The 20,395-nt window shown below is 43.2% G+C and overlaps 1 protein-coding gene across 6 annotated transcripts in view; it reads right to left on the bottom strand.

Moving 5' to 3' along the window:
* Nucleotides 1-962: 962 nt before the first annotated feature.
* The window catches only part of CHST11 (carbohydrate sulfotransferase 11), a 245,946-nt gene continuing 226,513 nt past the window's right edge, over nt 963-20,395 (bottom strand). For all 6 annotated transcript variants that reach the window (XM_048831884.2, XM_048831873.2, XM_075123272.1 and 3 more), the window contains one exon: nt 963-6,063. In XM_048831884.2, coding sequence (XP_048687841.2) covers nt 5,209-6,063 — 855 coding nt within the window. In that variant the 3' untranslated portion in view covers nt 963-5,208. The remainder of the gene's footprint in view (nt 6,064-20,395) is intronic.

Raw genomic sequence — 20,395 nt, 5'->3', positions numbered from 1 at the left:
TAACTGTTATCTGAAATATTAGTCTTCAGGGTTTCTGTTGTTTAATTTTTCCTTTTGTAGGTTTGGTTTGTTGTGTGCCTTTCCTTTCAGCTAGAAGCCCTGTGTGTTGGTTGAAATGTCAGGACTTTTATCCCCTTCCCACTGCTTTACATCCCTAGGGCCTTCTTCTGATTTAGACTAAGGCCATGTCTAATGTCTAACAATATAAACTTTTGCTGGCATAGCTGTGTCGGTTAGGGTGTGATCTGTGACCAACCCAGCTGTGCCAGCCAAAGAGCCTAGTACAGATGCAGTTATATCGGCCAAACTATGCATTTAGCAGTATAACTTGTTTTTCTTGGGGGAGCTGGTAAAAGCTTCGTTCACTATGCTACTGGCAAAGTACACTTTCCTGGTAAAGCACTCCTAGGGTAGTGGTACCAATCTAACTCCTACTGATTTTCTTTACACTGCCAGAATGGCGCAAAGGGCCTTAGTGAAAATGAGAACTGGGCCACGAGCGTGGATCCTTTGTAATGCAATCCCTGGTTTCAGAACCTGTCAGTGTCAAAAACATTGCAGTCCGGCTCTCCTCCCTGGGGGAATTACCTTCACATTACTCCTACCCCTAATTTAGGGGTGAAAACTAATTTAGGCCTTTGCCAACAGCAGCCCTATTTTCCATGCTGGAGACCAAAAGTCTACTTGCAATCTTGAAGGCCAGACTGCAGATCTTTCTAAGAGATTGGCTGTAGCCCAAACACAAGTTATGGGGTTGGTGCAGGAATTAGTGTGTGATTCTATGGTCCGTTATGCAAGAGATCTGACTGACTAGATGAGCATCATGGTCCTGTCTGGCATTACTATCTGATACAATTTGTTGCTTACCTCAAAGTGTGTGGGTGGTTTTTTTTTTTTTTCTTCTTTAAAAACCCCACCCTAATCTGTATATTAGAATGCAAGACAGAAATAAAACACACAGAGAAACTCTTTCTTCAATTTAATTGAAGTTACTTAGAAAAATAATCAGGCTTGAATGGCTTTTTTTCTCTTCAGGGAAAGATTCATGAGCAGTTCACACTTTTGTTGGCAATGTATAAGTTAGCTTTTTTTGTTTTTGTTTTATTAATAGTATATTCAGATATGAGGAGATACTTTTCTACAACAAGCCTTCTACTGCATACAAATAGGTAAAAAAAAATCAAACTGCACATCGATGTTAAATTATATATACATGTATTGTGCATGCATGTAAGAAAATAACACTCTCTGTAACAAGAGTAATAGTAAGGACAGTCCCTTTTTGTACCTGAAAAGTGCAGCAGACTACAGTAAAACAGCAGGGGTCAATTTACTTCTAAAAGCACTTTGCTGTTGCAGTGTGTAAGACTTGGTTAGACAGTCTCGGAAAAGGTCTCTCAAAAAGTTTCTTAGGAGGCTGAAGCATGGAGGAAGTCAGATTTCTGAGAACTCTAACTAGATGACATTTCATGATGTGGACTAAGTATAGTTTGGAGTCCACAAGCTTACAGGTTTGGATCCACTGTATCTATCAACACTGATAACTACTAGAGCATGAAGACATGGACTCAGGATTTGTATGTACTGTTTGGGATCAACATTGTGTACTTAGTTTTATACTCTCATTTTTCAGCTTTGGCCACTTTGCCCTGCTCCCTCCGAAAGTGCAAGCCTTGGGCAGGCATGGATTTTCTCGCCCCTGCCAATGGCCCTGTTGGCCTGACTGAAACTGCTTCCCCTCCACCAAAATATTTAAGTCAAACTACACTTATGGAACCTCTGTTCTGTGAAGTTTGCATTGGTCTTAACAAATATTAGTTGAGAGTGGTGTGGTAGTGGAATTAAGGATCAGAACAGTTGACAACTCTACTTTCACTGGTACCTTATGGAGGAACTAATAGCATTACTCTAAAAGGCTTCTTGAGACAAGATAAATGGTTGTGAGGCAAGGGCTAGGGGCCTAGTCCTAGTCCTAGCTCTGTCATATGGATGCTCTGAATTCCACTGCTGGACTCAATCTTTAACCTTGGGTTTGGGAAATTGTGGGAGAAAAAGAGAAATCTTGTTTTCTGGCAGTCTTTTCACTGTGAAAGGATGGTGCCTTTTTGACTATATAGGAAGATCCTCAGAGCCGTATCTCTATGGGTTCAGGCAAAAGCAAATTTGGCTCAGTAAAATCAATTCAGCCCGTAGTTTTAAGTAGATCCTCTTGTTTAGTCCAAATTAGGAAGCAGGATGTTACCATAGTCTATTTGTCAATTGTTTTTTTAAAAACTTGTTCTACCTTATTTAAATCAACACCCTGTGATAATCTAGGCCCAAGACTTTCAAGAACAAAAAGCAATTCTGGGTGCCCCATGCGAGACACCTTTTATGAGGATTTTCAGAAGTGCTGAGCATCTGCCTTCTGAGATCAGGCTTTCTTAAAGTGCCTCAATTTAGGCATCTGAATTCCCAGCTGCAGTTGAAAATCTTGGTTCTTTAAATAGGATGCAATTTCCTCATTTTCCAGACTCCTTCACCAAGTGCTTTTTACCAAAAACCATGACATAAAACGTGTCCACAAAACAGTCAAATGAATGAGAATATATAAGAACAGATGAAATTGTGGTGATGACAAGGGATGAGTAAAAACAAAAAGACAGGGGGAAAGTGCATCATTCCTTAGTTTTTAAAAATGTACTGACCAGCATTTTCTCTTCCATGACAATTTTAAAATAACGTCCCGTAGAGGGGGGGAAAAACACCCAATGGATGATAGAGAAAATTGGACCAAAATACTAATCCTGCCAGGCACAACTCTGAGCAAGCAGATACAACCGATAAATAACTTGTAGAAAAAATCCACCATAAGTGTAGATGGGGTTTTAAAAAAGCAAATATATAACCATTGAACTACATAATAAAAGAAAGACAGGGCACACACTGTGATAGGCACTTGTACCAGATCCTCACACACGCTGTCCAAGACAAAACTGCTTTCAAGTAAAAAATGAGTAGGCCGTCAGAAGCCACTTAGGAATTCATAAATTCAAACAGCCAATTGCATACTAGCTAGCCCTGCTGCTATCCTCTCTCCCAAATAATATCTGGATTTTATACATAGAATGTCCATTTGAGAATTGACGAGGGGGGCTGGGTTTTTTAAAGGCCAAATTTCAGCTGTGAAAGTATGGTAGTTGCTTCTTGTTAGCTGTGTTACTTTGTCCTTTGTCTTCATCTGAGATTTTTGTCCAGCAATAGCTTTGCAAAATAAGACCAAGTCCTATTTCCTCGAAGGCCTAGTCACCTTTAAAAGTCAACAATGTCTGTGTGGGTCCTGGTGCCTGACAATTGTAAATCTGTGTAATTCCAGGGTCTAACCCAGAGACTGATAAATTGGATCAAGAGCAGCGCTGTTTTATCTAACCCTCCTCACAACTGTTTGAACGTTGGGAATTTGATTATAGTGAGAGATGGATATGGACAACTCGAAGTAAAAAAGCATCACATGTAGGCTCCTAAATCACATAGGCACCTCTGAAAGTTTTTTACCCATCACTTTGTTTTTTTGCAAAACAAAATGCCAGCCCAATGAATGTTTGCAAAAATCAATAGCAATCTTTGATTTTGTAAAATATTACCATAAAGGCTATAGAATCTAGGCTGCCACTTTGACAAGTAAAATGTACTTTATCAACACCTGATTCTGACAAATTCCTCTGTTCCATCTTCAGCTACAGGAAAATGAGCCAGAAGAAAGTGGTAAAGCAATGTATTGAATTAGTTCACTCTGCTGCCTCTCCAGGTCAAGACAGCTCGGTAGTGAGTACATAATATTTCATAAACAGCATGCCCACTGCCATCTTAGTTGTAGATCCCATTTACATCCAACGCAGATAAAATTAAACAAATAGGACTAGATTAGAATACCATTTTTTCTTATTTATAGTGACTAAATTATCCATACTTTGTTTATTTCGTTATTTGGAGAATGTTTTGAACAATCTCCTCCTCCTAGCACAATATGCCATTTCAACAAACATTATATACGGAGCAACTGCTACTGAAACATTCACCTTACATCAAAGGGTCATGTTCTCATACTAGACTTAGCTCAGGTGCAATATTAAATTGCTGGAAATTAGAAACACGCTCACCAATGGTGTTTAATATTGACTAATAAATGGAAAACAACGCTACCCCTGGAGGCGAGAGGCTATGAAACCAACATGTATTAAGGAAACAGGAATTCTTTTATTGCCCCGTATGCTCAGATCAATACGAAGGTGATCTTTTTGGATGCCTATATAATATATACAAACTTATTATTGCCAAGATTCTCTGAAGTGCCTAGTGAGTTTGGGTGCCCAAAGTGAGATCGTTTAAAAGGGCCTGACTTTTTAGGAAGTGTTAAGCACCCACTCGCTGAAATCAGGCCTCCATTAAGGTGGCTCAGGTTGGGCATTCAAAATCTCAAGTTAGTTTTGAAACTCTTGGCCCATATTTTGTTGGTATGTAATATGGACAAATCCCTGTCAGCATTCATTGGGCTGACAGGCTTGGAAATGCCAGGCACTGGGACACAAACAATATTGGTGATATTACCATGTCCAGATAAGAAAAATGTATGCTTGCTTTCTTCAAGGGATACATCCAATTTCTTTTAGTCCTGGATTTTAACTATTGTGTGTAACAAAACGTGTTTCATGTTTTTCTTTCAGGTATGGGAAGATAACTTTCTAATTTTGCTTTAAGTGCAGAATCACCTTGGAAGAAATTATTTCTACTAGGGTTTCCAAAACATCTGGCTAGTAACAATAAACTAATAAATTCAGCTGAGGAAAGCATAAACCAGATTCCCTTTGTCCAAATATTGTCGTATTTCTGCTGCTAAAGTGAAACCTACCAAGAGACCATGTTTTAAATAAGTATAAATAACATTAATTAGAATTTGTTGAATGCAAAGATAAATGAAATTCACCAGAACACAATTAACGTTTATAAACAGTGTAGCAGTAATATTCATTTCTAAAGCGAGATCGTCACCATCCTGTTACCCCGCAAAGAGAACTGTCCTTTCTTACAGATGATTTAAATAATTTCGACTGTGCTGCTCGCAGCATCATTCAAAAAGAAAATATTAATTTACAAAATAACAATTCTCCATATTTATTATGACAAATAAAAATCTTAAATAAAACAGGCTTTCTTTCCTCCTTCTCCCTCTCATTCCGGTTTCAGGTAGCTTGGCACTGAGTAATTGAACATTAAAAAATCAAGTTTGTAGACTTCGTACAGTTGTGTTTGGTGTTCCAAGCTGATGTTCTGGAAGAACTCTGTGGTCATTTCATCAGTAGTTCTCGTAGACTTTGCATAGGTGGGGAACTTCAGGTAACTGCCTACTCCTGCAAGTTGAAGGATGTAATTGGAATCATCTTCAAGTGTCTCATACTTTCCTATGAGGTCATAATGGATATGGCAGGGGTGACAGAGGGAGTAGACAGTTTGCCAGTGCTCATTGAAAGGTTCTTCTCTTTGGGTATGTGGGTCAATGAGATATGCCACAAACTCCTCGAATTTCACGTCGTCACCTTTACGCAGAGCCTCCTGGGTGGCATTTTTCCTTTGGCGCCTCACGATTTTGGTACCGTATCTCTTGTGAAAGGAGGTGTTGTACTTCTGGGTGAACTTGTTCCTGTAGGCTGACACCAGTCTCTCAAAAGGCTCACGGACAAACAGGAACTTCATGTAGCTTTTTAAACGGTGGTTGATCTCTGGAATGCTGTACTGGTTGAGGGTCTTCAGGTTTGAGGATATATGGGCTTCATTGGCTGGTATTTCCATGGGGTCACTGTATTTGCCCCTTCCTGTCAAGACCATCATGATTCTCTTCCAGTTTGTACAGGCCACTTTGGGCACATAACAATAGATCATTTCATGATCTTCATCCACCACCAAATGTTTGAGATCGTTGGGTGTCAGCACACGGCGTTTCCTGCTAGACATGCTGTTGGCTCGACATGTCTCTGTGACTTGGTCTCTCCTAATCTGATGAAGGATTGCTGTATTAGACAACTCCAACTGGAAAGAAAACATAGATACAAATAATTCAGTACACATGGGAAATTCTTGTTGTTTTTTTACTTACTAGGTTAATCCCCACTGCTCCATTTGTAGAAAAACAGACCATTGCAAGCACCATATTTGAAAGACTTAATTCTTTGGCTGAATGCAGTAATTCCAAAGTTGCAGGATAACCTTTTACCTCCAAATTTCTTGATTTGAGCTGGTACCAATGTGGTCATTAATATTTTACTGCTTTCCCCTTCGGCAAGGGACTGTGCAATCCTATGTTTCTTGGCAGCACATTTATTTGCCATGCAATTTTCCTGAAATATCGTTTTTTTTCTTAGATATAGAAAAAGAATCTCTTCTGACCACTGCAGTCAGACTCATTTCTAGAGAAGTACAGAACCCAGCCTGACCTTTACTGCTGAGACATGGCTGGAGAACACCATTGTCAGACAGTTTGCCAAAACAAAAACAGCATGTGATCTTGTTGCAGATGTCTTTCACACTACAGAATTAATAATCTCAGCTCATTTCTTGGTTATAACCTTGTCATGTGAAATAAAACCCAGGGAGATTTCTGCTTTTCCAAGGAGAGTAGTCACTGAAGTGGTATCTCGAGGAGCAGGAAGAGAATTCTAACTATAACTTCCCGCCTATTGATTTGTGTTTAGTAGAGAGTGGTGAAGAGTATGCAGCCTTTTAACACACTAGTACTGCGAACACGTTACCCTTTATTATTTTGTTAAGTTTCTTAATTTTTTAACTGTTGTGGGCAGAGTTTTGTTGTGGGTTGTTGATGGGGCTAGCTGCTATTGTCAATTAACTTATGTCATACACATAGAATGCTATTAGGTGCCTTTCTGGCATATTTAGAAGGAATATCCATCTGAAGATTTCATAGAGCTTTACAAATCCTAATTAACTGAGCCTCCCAATGCCCTCCCCTCCCCGCGCTGTACTGTAGTTAAGTATTAATATTTCTATTTTACAGATGGGAGAAATACGAGACACTTGGGTTAAGCACTGAAATCTCACCCAGCTCACAGGTGCCTAACTCCATTGACAGTCGGCACCTAATTCCCGTAGGTGCTTTAGAAAATCCCGCTCAGTGACATTAATGCTTTAGGGTATGTCTACGTGGCAGTCAGGAGGTGTAACTGCAGCAGGCATTGACATACCCAAGCTAACTTGAATAATAGAGGTAGTAAAGCCATGGCAGAACAAGTGGCTGCAGAGGCTAGCCCACCTGCCCACAACACAGGGCACAGGCTTGAGTGGCCACTGTCTGTGCATGTCTACGCATGCTGGAATCACAGCTCCCGATTGCAGTGTAGACATACTCTTAGTTCAACTAAACCAGTGCTAGTTTGGATCTATGTCAGTTTAACTAAATTGATGTAGCTGGTGCAATTCCCTTTAAGTTGGTTTAGGAGTGGGGGCTTTTTTTTTTTTTTTTTTTTGCAGTTTAGTTCCTAGGCAATTTTATTATAGGTTGAACTAGGCTTGCTTTATCTGATCACCCTTACAGGTTAAAAATCACACCTTTCATTTAAACGGGTGCTGCTCTGCATAGTACAGCAGTGTTATCAATTCTTGCGACTTTACTACAAGTTTTACAAACTTTGGTACTTATATTGACACCCCGGTTCCTGGCGTTATGCGTGAGATTCTCAGCTTTCATTAAAAACATATCTAGCCTTCATGGTTGGGGAGAAAAGGTTGAAAATGTGACCCAAATGCAACCTAAAGGTTAAAAAAAAAAATCAGAAGGCCAATAACTTGATTTTTGGCTGAATCATGAGAATATTTTTAACATTGAATATTTGGGGGTGGTGATACTGTTGTATACAAGGCCTAGCTGGTGAAACTCTCCCCAGTGCAGAAGGCCAGCACAAAGGACACAGTTAGGCTTCAGTGGTGCATAAGCTAAGTGGTGAATGGGCCTTATGCTAGCTCTCTGCATAGGGGAGAATTTCCCTCCCTCTCAATTGCTGCAGGTTGGAGAGGAAACTGCCACAATCGGGACTGGAGCTCCGATTCGGTACGTCACAAATTTTTTGCATTTAAGGCCCAGTTGAGCAAAGCATTCACATATTTGCTTAAGTCCCATTTAAGCTAGACAGACTCCTAAATAGAAGAACTATTTAAAAGTCCAACTAAACCTCCTGTTTTTGAAAAACTTGACCCACACTGTTAATGTGAGAAGGTCTGGCTCAATGTCCCTGGTTAAGCATGTGCTTAAGGGCTTTGCTGAACAGGAATGGATTTAAGCATCAGGGCCTAACTTTGGCACAAGTATATTTAGCCTCTGCAAATGTAAATACATAAGGAGAGAGAAAATTACTGCTTTTTGCTAGAAAGACCATCCTAGCTACTGCAGGACAAGGTAACTTTCTCAGAGTTGATCATGTCATTCGGGTGACCCTACACTGCAATTCCAGTTGCTAGGACATTATTACATTTACACAGTGAATTTCACCCTGAAGGATCCCCAAGCACCACTGAAATGCTGTCACCTTTGCAACATGGGTGGTGGCAACAACAGGCATACGGCATGCTCCACAACAATGGGGAAAGGAGGGGCAACCTCCTCAGGCGACCCACGTGTTTCAAAAATAGGAGGTATGGATGGGCTTCTAAATCCCTATTTGGGCACCTTAAGTGGCCTGTCTTCCCCCCAAGTGCTGAGCCACTGAGATTAGTGGGACCTGCTGGGTTCTTGCCACTTTTGAAAAGCGGACTGCTCATTTAGTTGACTAAATTGGGATTTAGGAGCCTAACCTCCTACTTCTGCAAGGCTTGGCCCTGATTAATATGTCAATGTTTGAACATTTAAGTGCAGTTGGTGACCCGCTTACAGAGTACTATGGAATCTTTAGTGTCTATGGAGAGGAGACAAGCTGGTTTTGTGATTCATTTAAAATATTAATGATCAAGCAAACAACTATTTAAATATTTCAATTGTTTTATTACAGGAAAAAATCCCGGCTTTGCAAAAAATTACAGAACTAGGTAGGAGACTGTTGTTCTAATCCTAGCCCTCCTAATCCACTGTGTGACTTGGGCAAGTCACTTCACTTCACTTCTCTGCACCTGTTTCTTCTCCTACCCTTCGTATTATCTGTTCAGATTTTCAGATGTCAGCCAGAGACTGTTCCTGGCCCCTGCCCTGTGTGTCTGGACAGTGCCTAGCACAATGGGTCTCTGATATTCATTGGGGTCACCAGGTATTACTGTAATACAAATAAAATGAAAACCAGCCATTCTACCTTCTTTGCCTCTTTCCCAGAGTTTTAATCCATACACAATGGCCTAACACAAGCAGTGCAGACAATCTGGATCATCTCCTGTGTGTGGCATTCCTCTGAATGTTGGCCAGGCGCATTTAAAGGGCAGTTTGATGTTACAGTCCTGGAGATGGGAAGAACAATCTACAGTTGGCTTCCCATGTCCTATGGAAGTCGACTAGCAGGGAATTTGTACGTAGGATGTCTAAATGCTGTTGTCCAGGATCACACTGCTGTTTAAAGAAAATGTCTTTTCTGAGGGTAGGGGGGAAAGAAATAAGAAATTCAACAGCTGAAATTGGTATTCTCTTCACAAAGCTACACGTGCAACATTATCCATTAAATTAACTGGAGTTACACAAGAGATTAATTTTGCCCATGGTACTGAACAAAACACTGCTCTTCATATGGGTAGAAACACCCCTGTTTTAGTTAATGGCAAAATTGACTTCCGTTGACAGCAGTAGGAGCAGGATAGGGCCCAGTACCTTATTTTACTTCCAGATTCAGAACAACTTCTAAAGTTTGCAATATTCTAATGTGGGTGTTTTCTTGTGGCTCTGTTTTTGGACTATATAGAGGAATTACTGGGAGATGTTCCATGGCCTGTGTTATATAGGAAATCAGTGAAGATGATGTAATGGTCTCTTCTGGCCTTAAAATTTATGAATGAATCTTTGCAGTGCTATACTTTTTACTTCCCCTTCCATATAATTAGTCCTAGAGTTTCTCCTCTCGGGGCATATGCACATTACCATTAATGGGAATTTCATATATCCAGGCAAAAGAGAATAATGTCCCATTTTGGTTTGCAACTAAACTGGGTTGCCCACCATTGAATTCACTCTTTAAAGGGCACATTCCAAATTGGTGCTTATTGTGCCTTTTGCTCTTTCAATATGCAGAAACTACTTGGGCACAGTTAGGTCCCAATTACCACATAGACTAAAAAGACACAAATATGTCAGGCCTAGCTACATATATACCACTGCTCTGGGTCTGGCGGCTTCGAAACCACAGAATACAATGAGCACCACTAGAGGGCTCACTAACTATTTAAAAACCCACTCTATTTAAGAAAAAGAAAAGGAGGACTTGTGGCATCTTAGAGACCAACAAATTTATTTGAGCCTAAGCTTTTGTGAGCTACAGCTCACTTCATCGGATGCATTGAGTGGAAAATGATGAAGTGAGCTGTAGCTCACGAAAGCTTATGCTCAAATAAATTGGTTAGTCTGCATTTGCAAAAAGAACAGGACTACTTGTGGCACCTTAGAGACTAACACGGCTGCTACTCTGAAACCACTCTATTTAATATACACTCTACAGCACTTGAACTATTCAGCCATCCCCAGAGCATGGAAGACAATCAACACCAAGCAGGAGACCTGCGACTGGGAGCTTCACTCTAGACTTTTGCCTATTGGGTCAGATTTCTTGAAGAGCGCACTAGCTTCACTGCTGTTGCAAGGTGGTGTAACTGCGGTGAAATCAATAGTTGTGCTACCTTTCATAGATATTAAGGTCAGAAGGGACCATTATTGATCATCTAGTCTGACCTCCTGCACAACGCAGGCCACAGAATCTCACCCACCCACTCCTGCGATAAACCTCTCACCTATGTCTGAGCTATTGAAGTCCTCAAACCATGGTTTAAAGACTTCAAGGAGCAGAGAATCCCCCAGCAAGTGACCCATGCCCCATGCTACAGAGGAAGGCGAAAAACCTCCAGGGCCTCTTCCAATCTGCCCTGGAGGAAAATTCCTTCCCAACCCCAAATATGGCGATCAACTGAACCCTGAGCATATGGGCAAGATTCACCAGCCAGATACCCAAGAAAGAAGTCTCTGTAGTAACTCAGATCCCACCCCATCTAACATCCCATCACAGGCCATTGGGCCTATTTACCATGAATGTTTAAAGATCAATTAATTGCCAAAATCATGTTATCCCATCATACCATCTCCATAAACCTATCGAGTTTAATCTTGAAGCCAGATAGGTCTTTTGCCCTCACTGCTTCCCTTGGAAGGCTATTCCAGAACTTCAGTCCTCTGATGGTTAGAAACATTCGTCTAATTTCAAGTCTAAATTTCCCTATGGCCAGTTTATATCCATTTGTTCTTGTGTCCACATTGGTACTGAGCTTAAATAATTCCTCTCCCTCTCCGGTATTTATCCCTCTGATTTATTTATAGAGAGCAATCATATCTCCCCTCAACCTTCTTTTGGTTAGGCTAAACAAGCCAAGCTCCTTGAGTCTCCTTTCATAAGACAGGTTTTCCATTCCTCGGATCATCCTAGTAGCCCTTCTCTGTACCTGTTCCAGTTTGAATTCATCCTTCTTAAACATGGGAGACCAAAACTGCACACATTATTCCAGATGAGGTCTCACCAGTGCCTTGTATAACGGTACTAAAACCTCCTTATCTCTACTGGAAATACCTCACTTGATGCATCCCAAGACCACATTAGCTTTTTTCATGGCCATATCACATTGGCAGGTCATAGTCATTCTGTGATCAAACAATACTCCAAGGTCCTTCTCCTCCTCCGTTACTTCTAATTGATGCGTCCCCAGCTTCTAACTAAAATTCTTGTTATTAATCCCTAAATGCATGACCTTACACTTCTCACTATTAAATTTCATCTTATTACTATTACTCCAGTTTACAAGGTCATCCAGATCTTCCTGTATGATACCCCGGTCTCTCTAAATTGGCAATACCTCCCAGCTTAGTATCATCCGCAAACTTTATTAGCACACTCCCATTTTTTGTGCCAAGGTCAGTAATAAAAAGATTAAATAAGATTGGTCCCAAAATTGATCCCTGAGGAACTCCCTGAGGTAATCTCCCTCCAGCCTGACAGTTCACCTTTCAGTATGACCTGCTGTAGTCTCCCTGTTAACCAATTCCTTATCCATCTTTCAATATTCATATTGATCTCCATCTTTTCCAATTTAACTAATAATTCCCCCTGTGGCACGGTATCAAATGCCTTACTGAAATCTAGGTAAATTAGATCCACTGCGTTTCCTTTGTCTAAAAACTCTGTTACTTTTGGTTGGTTTGGCACAATCTACCTTTTGTAAAACCATGTTGTATTTTGACCCATTTACCATTGACCTCAATATCCTTAACTACTTTCTCCTTCAAAATTTTTTCCAAGACCTTGCATACTACAGATATCAAACTAACAGGCCTGTAGTTACCCGGATTACTTTTTTTCCCTTTCTTAAAAATAGGAACTATGTTAGCAATTCTCCAATCGTACTGTACAACCCCTGAGTTTACAGATTTATTAAAAATTCTTGCTAATGGGCTTGCAATTTCATGTGCCAATTCCTTTAATATTCTTGGATGACTATTTAATATTCTTGGGCCCCCCGATTTAGTCCCATTAAGCTGTTTGAGTTTCACTTCTACCTCAGATATGGTAATATCTACCTCCATATCCTCATTCCCGTTTGTCATGCAACCATTATCCCCTAAGATCCTCATTAGCCTTATTAAAGACTGAGGCAAAGTGAAGCAGGTGCATTGTTCTTGGCATTTATAGGCAGGTTCGCTCCCCACTAGTAAAGCAAATGCTCTTCGATGGCTGACCCGCATATCAAATGAATCTTAGGAAGCAGCTGTCATCTTCTCTATCCACAGGAAGAGCACACTGCTGGTATTCACCTAGTGATAAGAGGTGATTATAGGTCTCAAACTGAAGTGGAGGGAGACATCAAAGGACTCTCACGGTGCAGCCCAGAGGTCAGTTAAGGTAACGCAGCCACTGACTGAATTCATAGGGTGATACCAAGTAGTCTCCTGCCAAATTGACCTATATTCCATGTACTGTCTACCCCAGGACTTATTAAAATTGCATGTATATTATCCTAAGTGTGCCCTGACTCTTATTTTAAAATAAGTATATTAAATATTAACTCTGAAGTTTCTTGTGCTGTGGCCCAGAACCAGCATTTCATTCTATATTCTGTGCAGGGACAAAGTCACTTATTGACTTCATTGGCTCAACGTGGAAAAGAGACGCAAATCTGCTGCTGATTCTGAAACTGCATCTTCTTAACCTAGGGATGAATTTGATCTTGCAGGTTTGTTTTTTCTAAAGCTGCACAGTTAGTCTCCTTTAAAGACATGCCTGTGATTCTAAGTTTAGCTATGTCAGTGCAAAGCAAAGGAAAATATACCCAGAGGCTATTTGAACAATTTACTCTGGGTGCTGAAATAACAAGTGGAATTGGATCTCACTCATGGATTGGGTGAGAGGCAAATCAAACAGCTAGTACGTGCTCATACTTCCCACTGAAGTCATTATATGCTGGGCTTCAGTAGCAGTTATGGAAATGTAACTGAAAGGATAATGTGGACCCTGTTCTTAGGTTTGGATAAATTCACTGCTAGAGTTAATTAATTGCAGCCTTGATTGAGGAAAGTACTTAAGCAACACTTAAATCCATCCTTGGTTAGGATAGCACTTTAAGCATGTGTTTAAGTCCCACTGAAGTCAAGAGTGGGGATGGGGTGGGGGCAGCAGGAGAGGAAGATCAACACATGTTTTAGTTTATTCACTAAGTTAGGCCTTGATTCAGGAAAGTGCTTACAGTTTTTGAAGACATGCTAAAATGCATTTGTTTTACCCTAATGAGACTGACCCTCAGTCATGGTTTCTTTCCTGTTGGCGTGGTAACCTTTGAGACAGATAAAAGACCATATAAAAACGGAAAAGTTTCTCACTCTCCTGATGTGGCATCAGGGTTGTTGGGAACACTGGGGCATGGCCACTAGGTAACTCGAGGGGATGGAAGACCACGAGTGTCGATGAAGCCCCCTCGCACTAGGCCCCGGTGTCCTTGGCCCCCCTCCTGCCTGGAGGCACTCGCAGCAGCTCTGCGTACTAGGCCCAAGTGTCCTTGGCCCCCCCACCTGGAGGCACACACAGCAGTTATGCTAAGAATCTGCAACAATATGAGTCAGATTGCCTGAAACTAAGCAAGGCCAAACAGGGGAGATATGGAAGAACAATGCTGAATAAAGCAGCTTTATGTATAGTTTAACAAATAATACAGAGAATCAGGGAACTAGCTGGGAACTGGATTGGCTGGCTATATGGATACTTGGGGCAGCTTGCTATTGGATAAGTATGCTGAGAAAAAGGATGTATAAAAGCCTGTGTAACTTCCTGCTCTGTGTGCAGGATTTGAGATTTTATTCTCCCTGTACCTTTTTGCAGCTGCAAATAAACTTTTCTGCTTCTCCACCCCGTTGTGATTATTGGGTGCAGCACACCGGGTAACGAACCACTCAAGCTGTTGTTCAGCCTCTCGGCACTGGGTGCTGGCAACAGCTTTTGGCGTCCCTGGGTGGGCGACGAGGCTGCAATTTAGCCTTGCCCGGACCCCTTCTGGAGGTCGAGGATTGCGGCGAGAACCGACGCCCAGCGCGCACCGGTGAGTTCATCGGGGGCCTCGGAGGAGACGCGATTTGATCGACCCCAGAGGGCACAACGGTGCAACGCACTCATATAGTGGAGAAGCTGTTGTGGACGGCGGTGAAGAACCGGTCCCTTAGACATGGGGGAGGAGCAGCTGAAGGCCACGGTGAAGAACCGGTCCCTTGGATAAGGTAGGAACCTTTTAAAATCCGGATTGTATGCTCTGTTGGAACCTGGGGACGCCCAGAGTTACCCTGTAGGTATGGGACAGGGACAGAGCTCAGAGGTTAGGGCACGGTGTACGCCCCTAGAGTGCATTCTAGCAAACTGGAAGGTATTTGGTGCGGATCCGATGACTAAGAGCCAATTAAAACGATTCTGTACAGTTGACTGGCCTCAATATGAACTAGAGGACCAGGAGTGGTGGCCACCAGGAGGGTCAATTAATTACAACACGATCCTTCAGTTACTCCTGTTCTGTCAGAGAACAAGGAAATGGAATGAACATATGTATGCGCATTTGTTTCTGACTTTATGTACTCGACCAGATATTTTACAGCACTGTAATCTGACTCCGACTGGTTCGGTAGTAGCTAATGTTAGTCCCCAGACCCCCAACCCCCACTGTAATGGCAGAGCCGGTGTCCCCTTCGGCCCCCACACTCCCACCGTATAAGGGTAGGATGCCTCGGGTTACAGAGATTGCCCCCTCGGTGGTACTCTATCCTTTGCTTACCGAGACTGTTGTGGCTTGCCCAGGGGCAGACGGATGTCAGGCTACCACTATGCAAGTGTATACCCATGTGCCATTCAATCCAATAGACTTAGCAGCTTTTAAAACACAGGCTGGGGAATTCTCAACGAACCCAAACAGGTTTATTTCAGTCTTTGAGGGGTGCCTCAGTAGTCACAAGCCGATTGAGACGACTGTAATATCCTCCTGAGAACCCTGTTGTCTGAGGTGGAGAGGGATCAGGTTACAGCTAAGGCAAGGGGAGCGTCAGCGTTCAAGCGAAAAAAAAAGAAAGAAATCTATCTGTCAAGTTCCTCTCCAAATAATTGTAAGCGGCTCAGGGCATTTCTGGGTATGGCAGGCTTTTGCAGGATATGGATCCCAGAGTTTGGACTGTGGGCTAAACCCCTGTACGACTGTGTAAAAGGAGCAGATCATGACCCCTTCTATTGAACCCCAGAGGCTGATAGGGCATTTAAAATCCTGAAAAGAAAATTAATGGAAGCCCCAGCTCTGGACCTGCCGGATCTCTCTAAGCCGTTTCAGTTGTATGTACATGAACGAAGGGGGGTGGCCCTAGGAGTGCTTACACAGCTGTTAGGAGCATGGAGACGTCCCGTGGCTTATTTTTCTAAGCAATTGGATCAGGTTGCAAAGGGTTGGCCAGCATGTTTACGGGCGGTCGCAGCTACTGCCCTAGTGCTTGAGGAAGAGGAGAAGCTAACATTGGGAGGGGTTATGCAAATCTATACTCCCCATATGGTCCAAGCCTTATTGGATGCAAAGGGGAGGGCTTTGGCTCACCCAGGCTCGGATTGCTCGGTACCAGGCTAAGCTGTTAGAGAACTCTGAAGTCACCTTACAGCCTTGCCCCTCCCTTAACCCAGCCACTCTCTTGCCAGAAACAGAGGAACAGAAACATGACTGTTTAGAGATCATAGATGTCCAGTACTCCAGCCGTCATGATTTAAAGGATGTACCCCTCCCAAATGCAGATTATGAGTGGTACACTGATGGTAGCAGTACTGTAATAGATGGGCAAAGGAGGGCGGGTTATGCTGTTGTGACCCTCCATGACACTGTGGAAGCTGAAGGTTTGCCTGCTGGGACCTCTGCCCAGCTTGCCGAACTAATAGCCCTGACCCGTGCACTTGAACTGTCAAAAGGAAAGCGGGTCAACATTTTTACTGATTCAACGTATGCTTTTGGTGTGCTGCATGCTCATGCTGGCCTATGGAAGCAAAGGGGAACGCTGACAGCCCAAGGCTCCCCAGTCAAGTACGGGCCCCAAATCCTCCGGCTCCTAGAAGCCGTACAACTCCCCTCGGAAGTGGCGGTGGTACATTGTAAAGCCCATCAAAGGGAGGATCAAGATGTGGCCAGAGGTAATGCCCGGGCAGATAGAGAGGCTAAGCATGCTGCCACTCTGCCATCCCCTCAGACTGAGAATGCCCATATGCATGCCCTTATCCCATCAGTAAGGGAAACTTCCAACCCCTCAGTACTCTGCGGAGGAGAGACAGCTAACTGACAAACTCAGTCTCCGGGAAAAGGAGGGATGGCTCCATTCCCCAGAAGGGAAGGTCCTCTTACCAAAGGGCCCAATCCGGCCAGTGCTTCAGAAACTACATCAAACCACTCATGCTGGCAGGGAAGCACTTATCCAGCTAATGGGAAAATACTTTATCACTTCCGGACTCCGACCCCTGGCTGCCCAGGTACAAGCGGACTGCTTAGTCTGCCAAAAGAATAACCCCCGACCGGGACATCCTGTGCCACCAGCTGCCCTAGAACCCACTCCGGGCCCTGGACAAGTGTGGCAAATAGACTTTACTGAGTTTCCCCGGACCCAAGGGTTCAAATATCTCCTTGTTATAGTGGATCGGTTCAGCGGATGGCCAGAAGCCTTCCCATGCTGCAACTGCACTGCCAGAACAGTGGCCCTCAAGTTTGTTAGGGAAATCGTTCCTCGCTTTGGACTCCCCCTGTGGATGGAATCTGACAATGGGACACACTTCACATCAAAAATCATTCAAAGCATCTCACATGCCTTACAGATCCCCTGGAAACTCCATACGCCCTGGAGACCGCAAGCCAGTGGTGTAGTGGAGCGTACCAATCAGACCCTTAAACGGCATCTCTCAAAAGTGTGCCAAGAAGCCTCACTGCGATGGCTTGATGCTTTGCCCCTTGTCCTACTCCGTATCCGCGTTCTCCCAAAGGGTAGATTAGGGCTCAGTCCCTTTGAAATTATGTTTGGAAGGGCATGGCCTATGAATGGCACCCCGGTTCTGTCAGGGGAATGGGAGTTGGGTAATGGTTTTTTGTCACAGTATATGTGTTCCCTGTCTGCTGTTCTTTTGTCTCTTCACAGGCATACCAAGGATTCCCAGCCTCTCCCCTTGGATTCTCCTGTTCACTCCTTACAGCCCGGTGACTCTGTGCTTGTTCGCACCTGGAAAGACGAGCCTCTCCAGGAAAAGTGGAAAGGACCCTATACCGTCCTGCTGATCTCCCATACAGCGGCAAAGATCGAGGGACACAAGAACTGGATCCATCACTCTCGTTTAAAGGCAGTAACCGCCCCCTCGTCAGCAGGACAGTGGACCGTCCAACCTGCTGACTCCTCATCTAGTGACGATCTCGGGCTAAAGCTACTGTTTAAAAGACACAAATAGCGGGCACCTTAATGCTAAAATGGGCCCACCCAGGTACTGGAGACCCTGGGTTGGAAAGACTCTGGTGATAATTAATTGGGTAACATTGTTATTCTCTGTATTGGTATTTCCAAACTGTGCATATCGGGAGCATAACTCCTTTGTTTTGCTTGCGCACCATGTTGCTAATTTAACAAACCAGACTGATTGCTGGGTATGTGCTCCAACTCCACTATCCCCCAAAACGGGAATGCCCCTTGACATGCTGCCCTTGACCCTAGCAGAATTAGCCACCACCAAAGAGCAGGAAAGAACGGACTCACCGTTCTGGAACAAGATCTCTTTACAGCAAGCCACCTATCAGGACCAGGAGTATTCAGTTGCAGTACTCACTAAGGGAGTGTTATGTTTTACCCAAAACCAATCTGATCACTATGGGCATCCTGTGAAAAAGAGCTCCTGTGTTATTACACAGTGGGCTGATGGGTATTGGATAAAGACCAACAGGGGAGGCCAACAGTGTGGGTGTAATGGTTCCTCCCCTTTTAGGGAAACACAAATAATCTTACCACAAAAAAGGGGTTTGGAAATGTAACTTGCTGTCCAGTTAATATCTCCAATGTAGCAAGCCCAAGTGAGAAAACTCAGAGTGTTGAGTGTTCTCAAAGGGGGGAGTTGTTGGGAACACTGGGGCATGGCCACTAGGTAACTCGAGGGGATGGAAGACCACGAGTGTCGATGAAGCCCCCTCGCACTAGGCCCCGGTGTCCTTGGCCCCCCTCCTGCCTGGAGGCACTCGCAGCAGCTCTGCGTACTAGGCCCAAGTGTCCTTGGCCCCCCCACCTGGAGGCACACACAGCAGTTATGCTAAGAATCTGCAACAATATGAGTCAGATTGCCTGAAACTAAGCAAGGCCAAACAGGGGAGATATGGAAGAACAATGCTGAATAAAGCAGCTTTATGTATAGTTTAACAAATAATACAGAGAATCAGGGAACTAGCTGGGAACTGGATTGGCTGGCTATATGGATACTTGGGGCAGCTTGCTATTGGATAAGTATGCTGAGAAAAAGGATGTATAAAAGCCTGTGTAACTTCCTGCTCTGTGTGCAGGATTTGAGATTTTATTCTCCCTGTACCTTTTTGCAGCTGCAAATAAACTTTTCTGCTTCTCCACCCCGTTGTGATTATTGGGTGCAGCACACCGGGTAACGAACCACTCAAGCTGTTGTTCAGCCTCTCGGCACTGGGTGCCGGCAACAGGGTGAAGCAGGACAACACACCACAAATAGTTTCTTCAGCTCTCAATCTCAGGTCCAGCAGCAACAAACAATTAGCCAACAGTCTGATACCAGAAATAGCTACTAATAGAGGTGCTGGCCTCATTTAGACCTCAGATGAAATACAAAGGAAAAGAGACCTGTTTGTTTTTTTAAGGGTTCTGCTCACCTGGGGATGTATGTGTGTGTGTAACATAGATGGATCCTTTAATGTTTTGAGGGTTAACAAATCAGCTGCTTTCCATGCTCTTGACTTCTGTAGAAACTGTCAGGTAGGGTACGTGTGCTGAATATTAGTTTTAGTTATCTTTAAGTGACATTAGATGGAATACCTAAAGCATGGCTAAATTCAAAGAAAAGAGAAACTGTGTGTTATTGCTAAGCTCATCCCGTGCCTTGCAATGTCAGGGCCTGATCCAGGGAGGGGCTGCTTCTCTTGCGAGTTGCTGATCATCATCCATTATTTTTCTTCAGGACACTCAGCTCTTTGCTGGATCATGCCCATAGCTAGGCATGTGTCATGGTTTTGTGCTGTTTCTCTGCAGGGGCATATGCTACTGGGACCTGCATTTGCTGACAAATTGACAGCCATCAACCTTCAACACAGAGAACTACAGATTTATTGCTAGAGGATAAATTACAGTAATGAGCTGGGAGGTATTTTCTTCTGGCTACATAAGCACAGCAGGGTGAGCTAATCCTTGAGGGCCTTTCCTGGCTTCGTGGTCAAGCAGCATCTTCAGAATCTGACCTGCTAATTGAAAACATTTCCTTAAGTAGTGTGTTATACTTCAGGCTTTATGGGTATTTGGCTTGTTCCAGTTCATTTAGATATCTGCACTTAAGGCATTTCCCTAATGGGGGAGTGAGGAAATACCCGTATGTCACTAAAAAAAAGATTTTCCTCAAATACCTCAGCATTGGTTAACCTCCCAATTTGC

The sequence above is a fragment of the Caretta caretta genome, chromosome 1 (assembly GCF_965140235.1).
Source record: "Caretta caretta isolate rCarCar2 chromosome 1, rCarCar1.hap1, whole genome shotgun sequence".
NCBI classification, from domain to species: Eukaryota; Metazoa; Chordata; order Testudines; family Cheloniidae; genus Caretta; species Caretta caretta.
The sequence above is the reverse complement of the archived record's forward strand: the minus strand, read 5'-3'. Positions and strand labels throughout refer to the sequence as shown.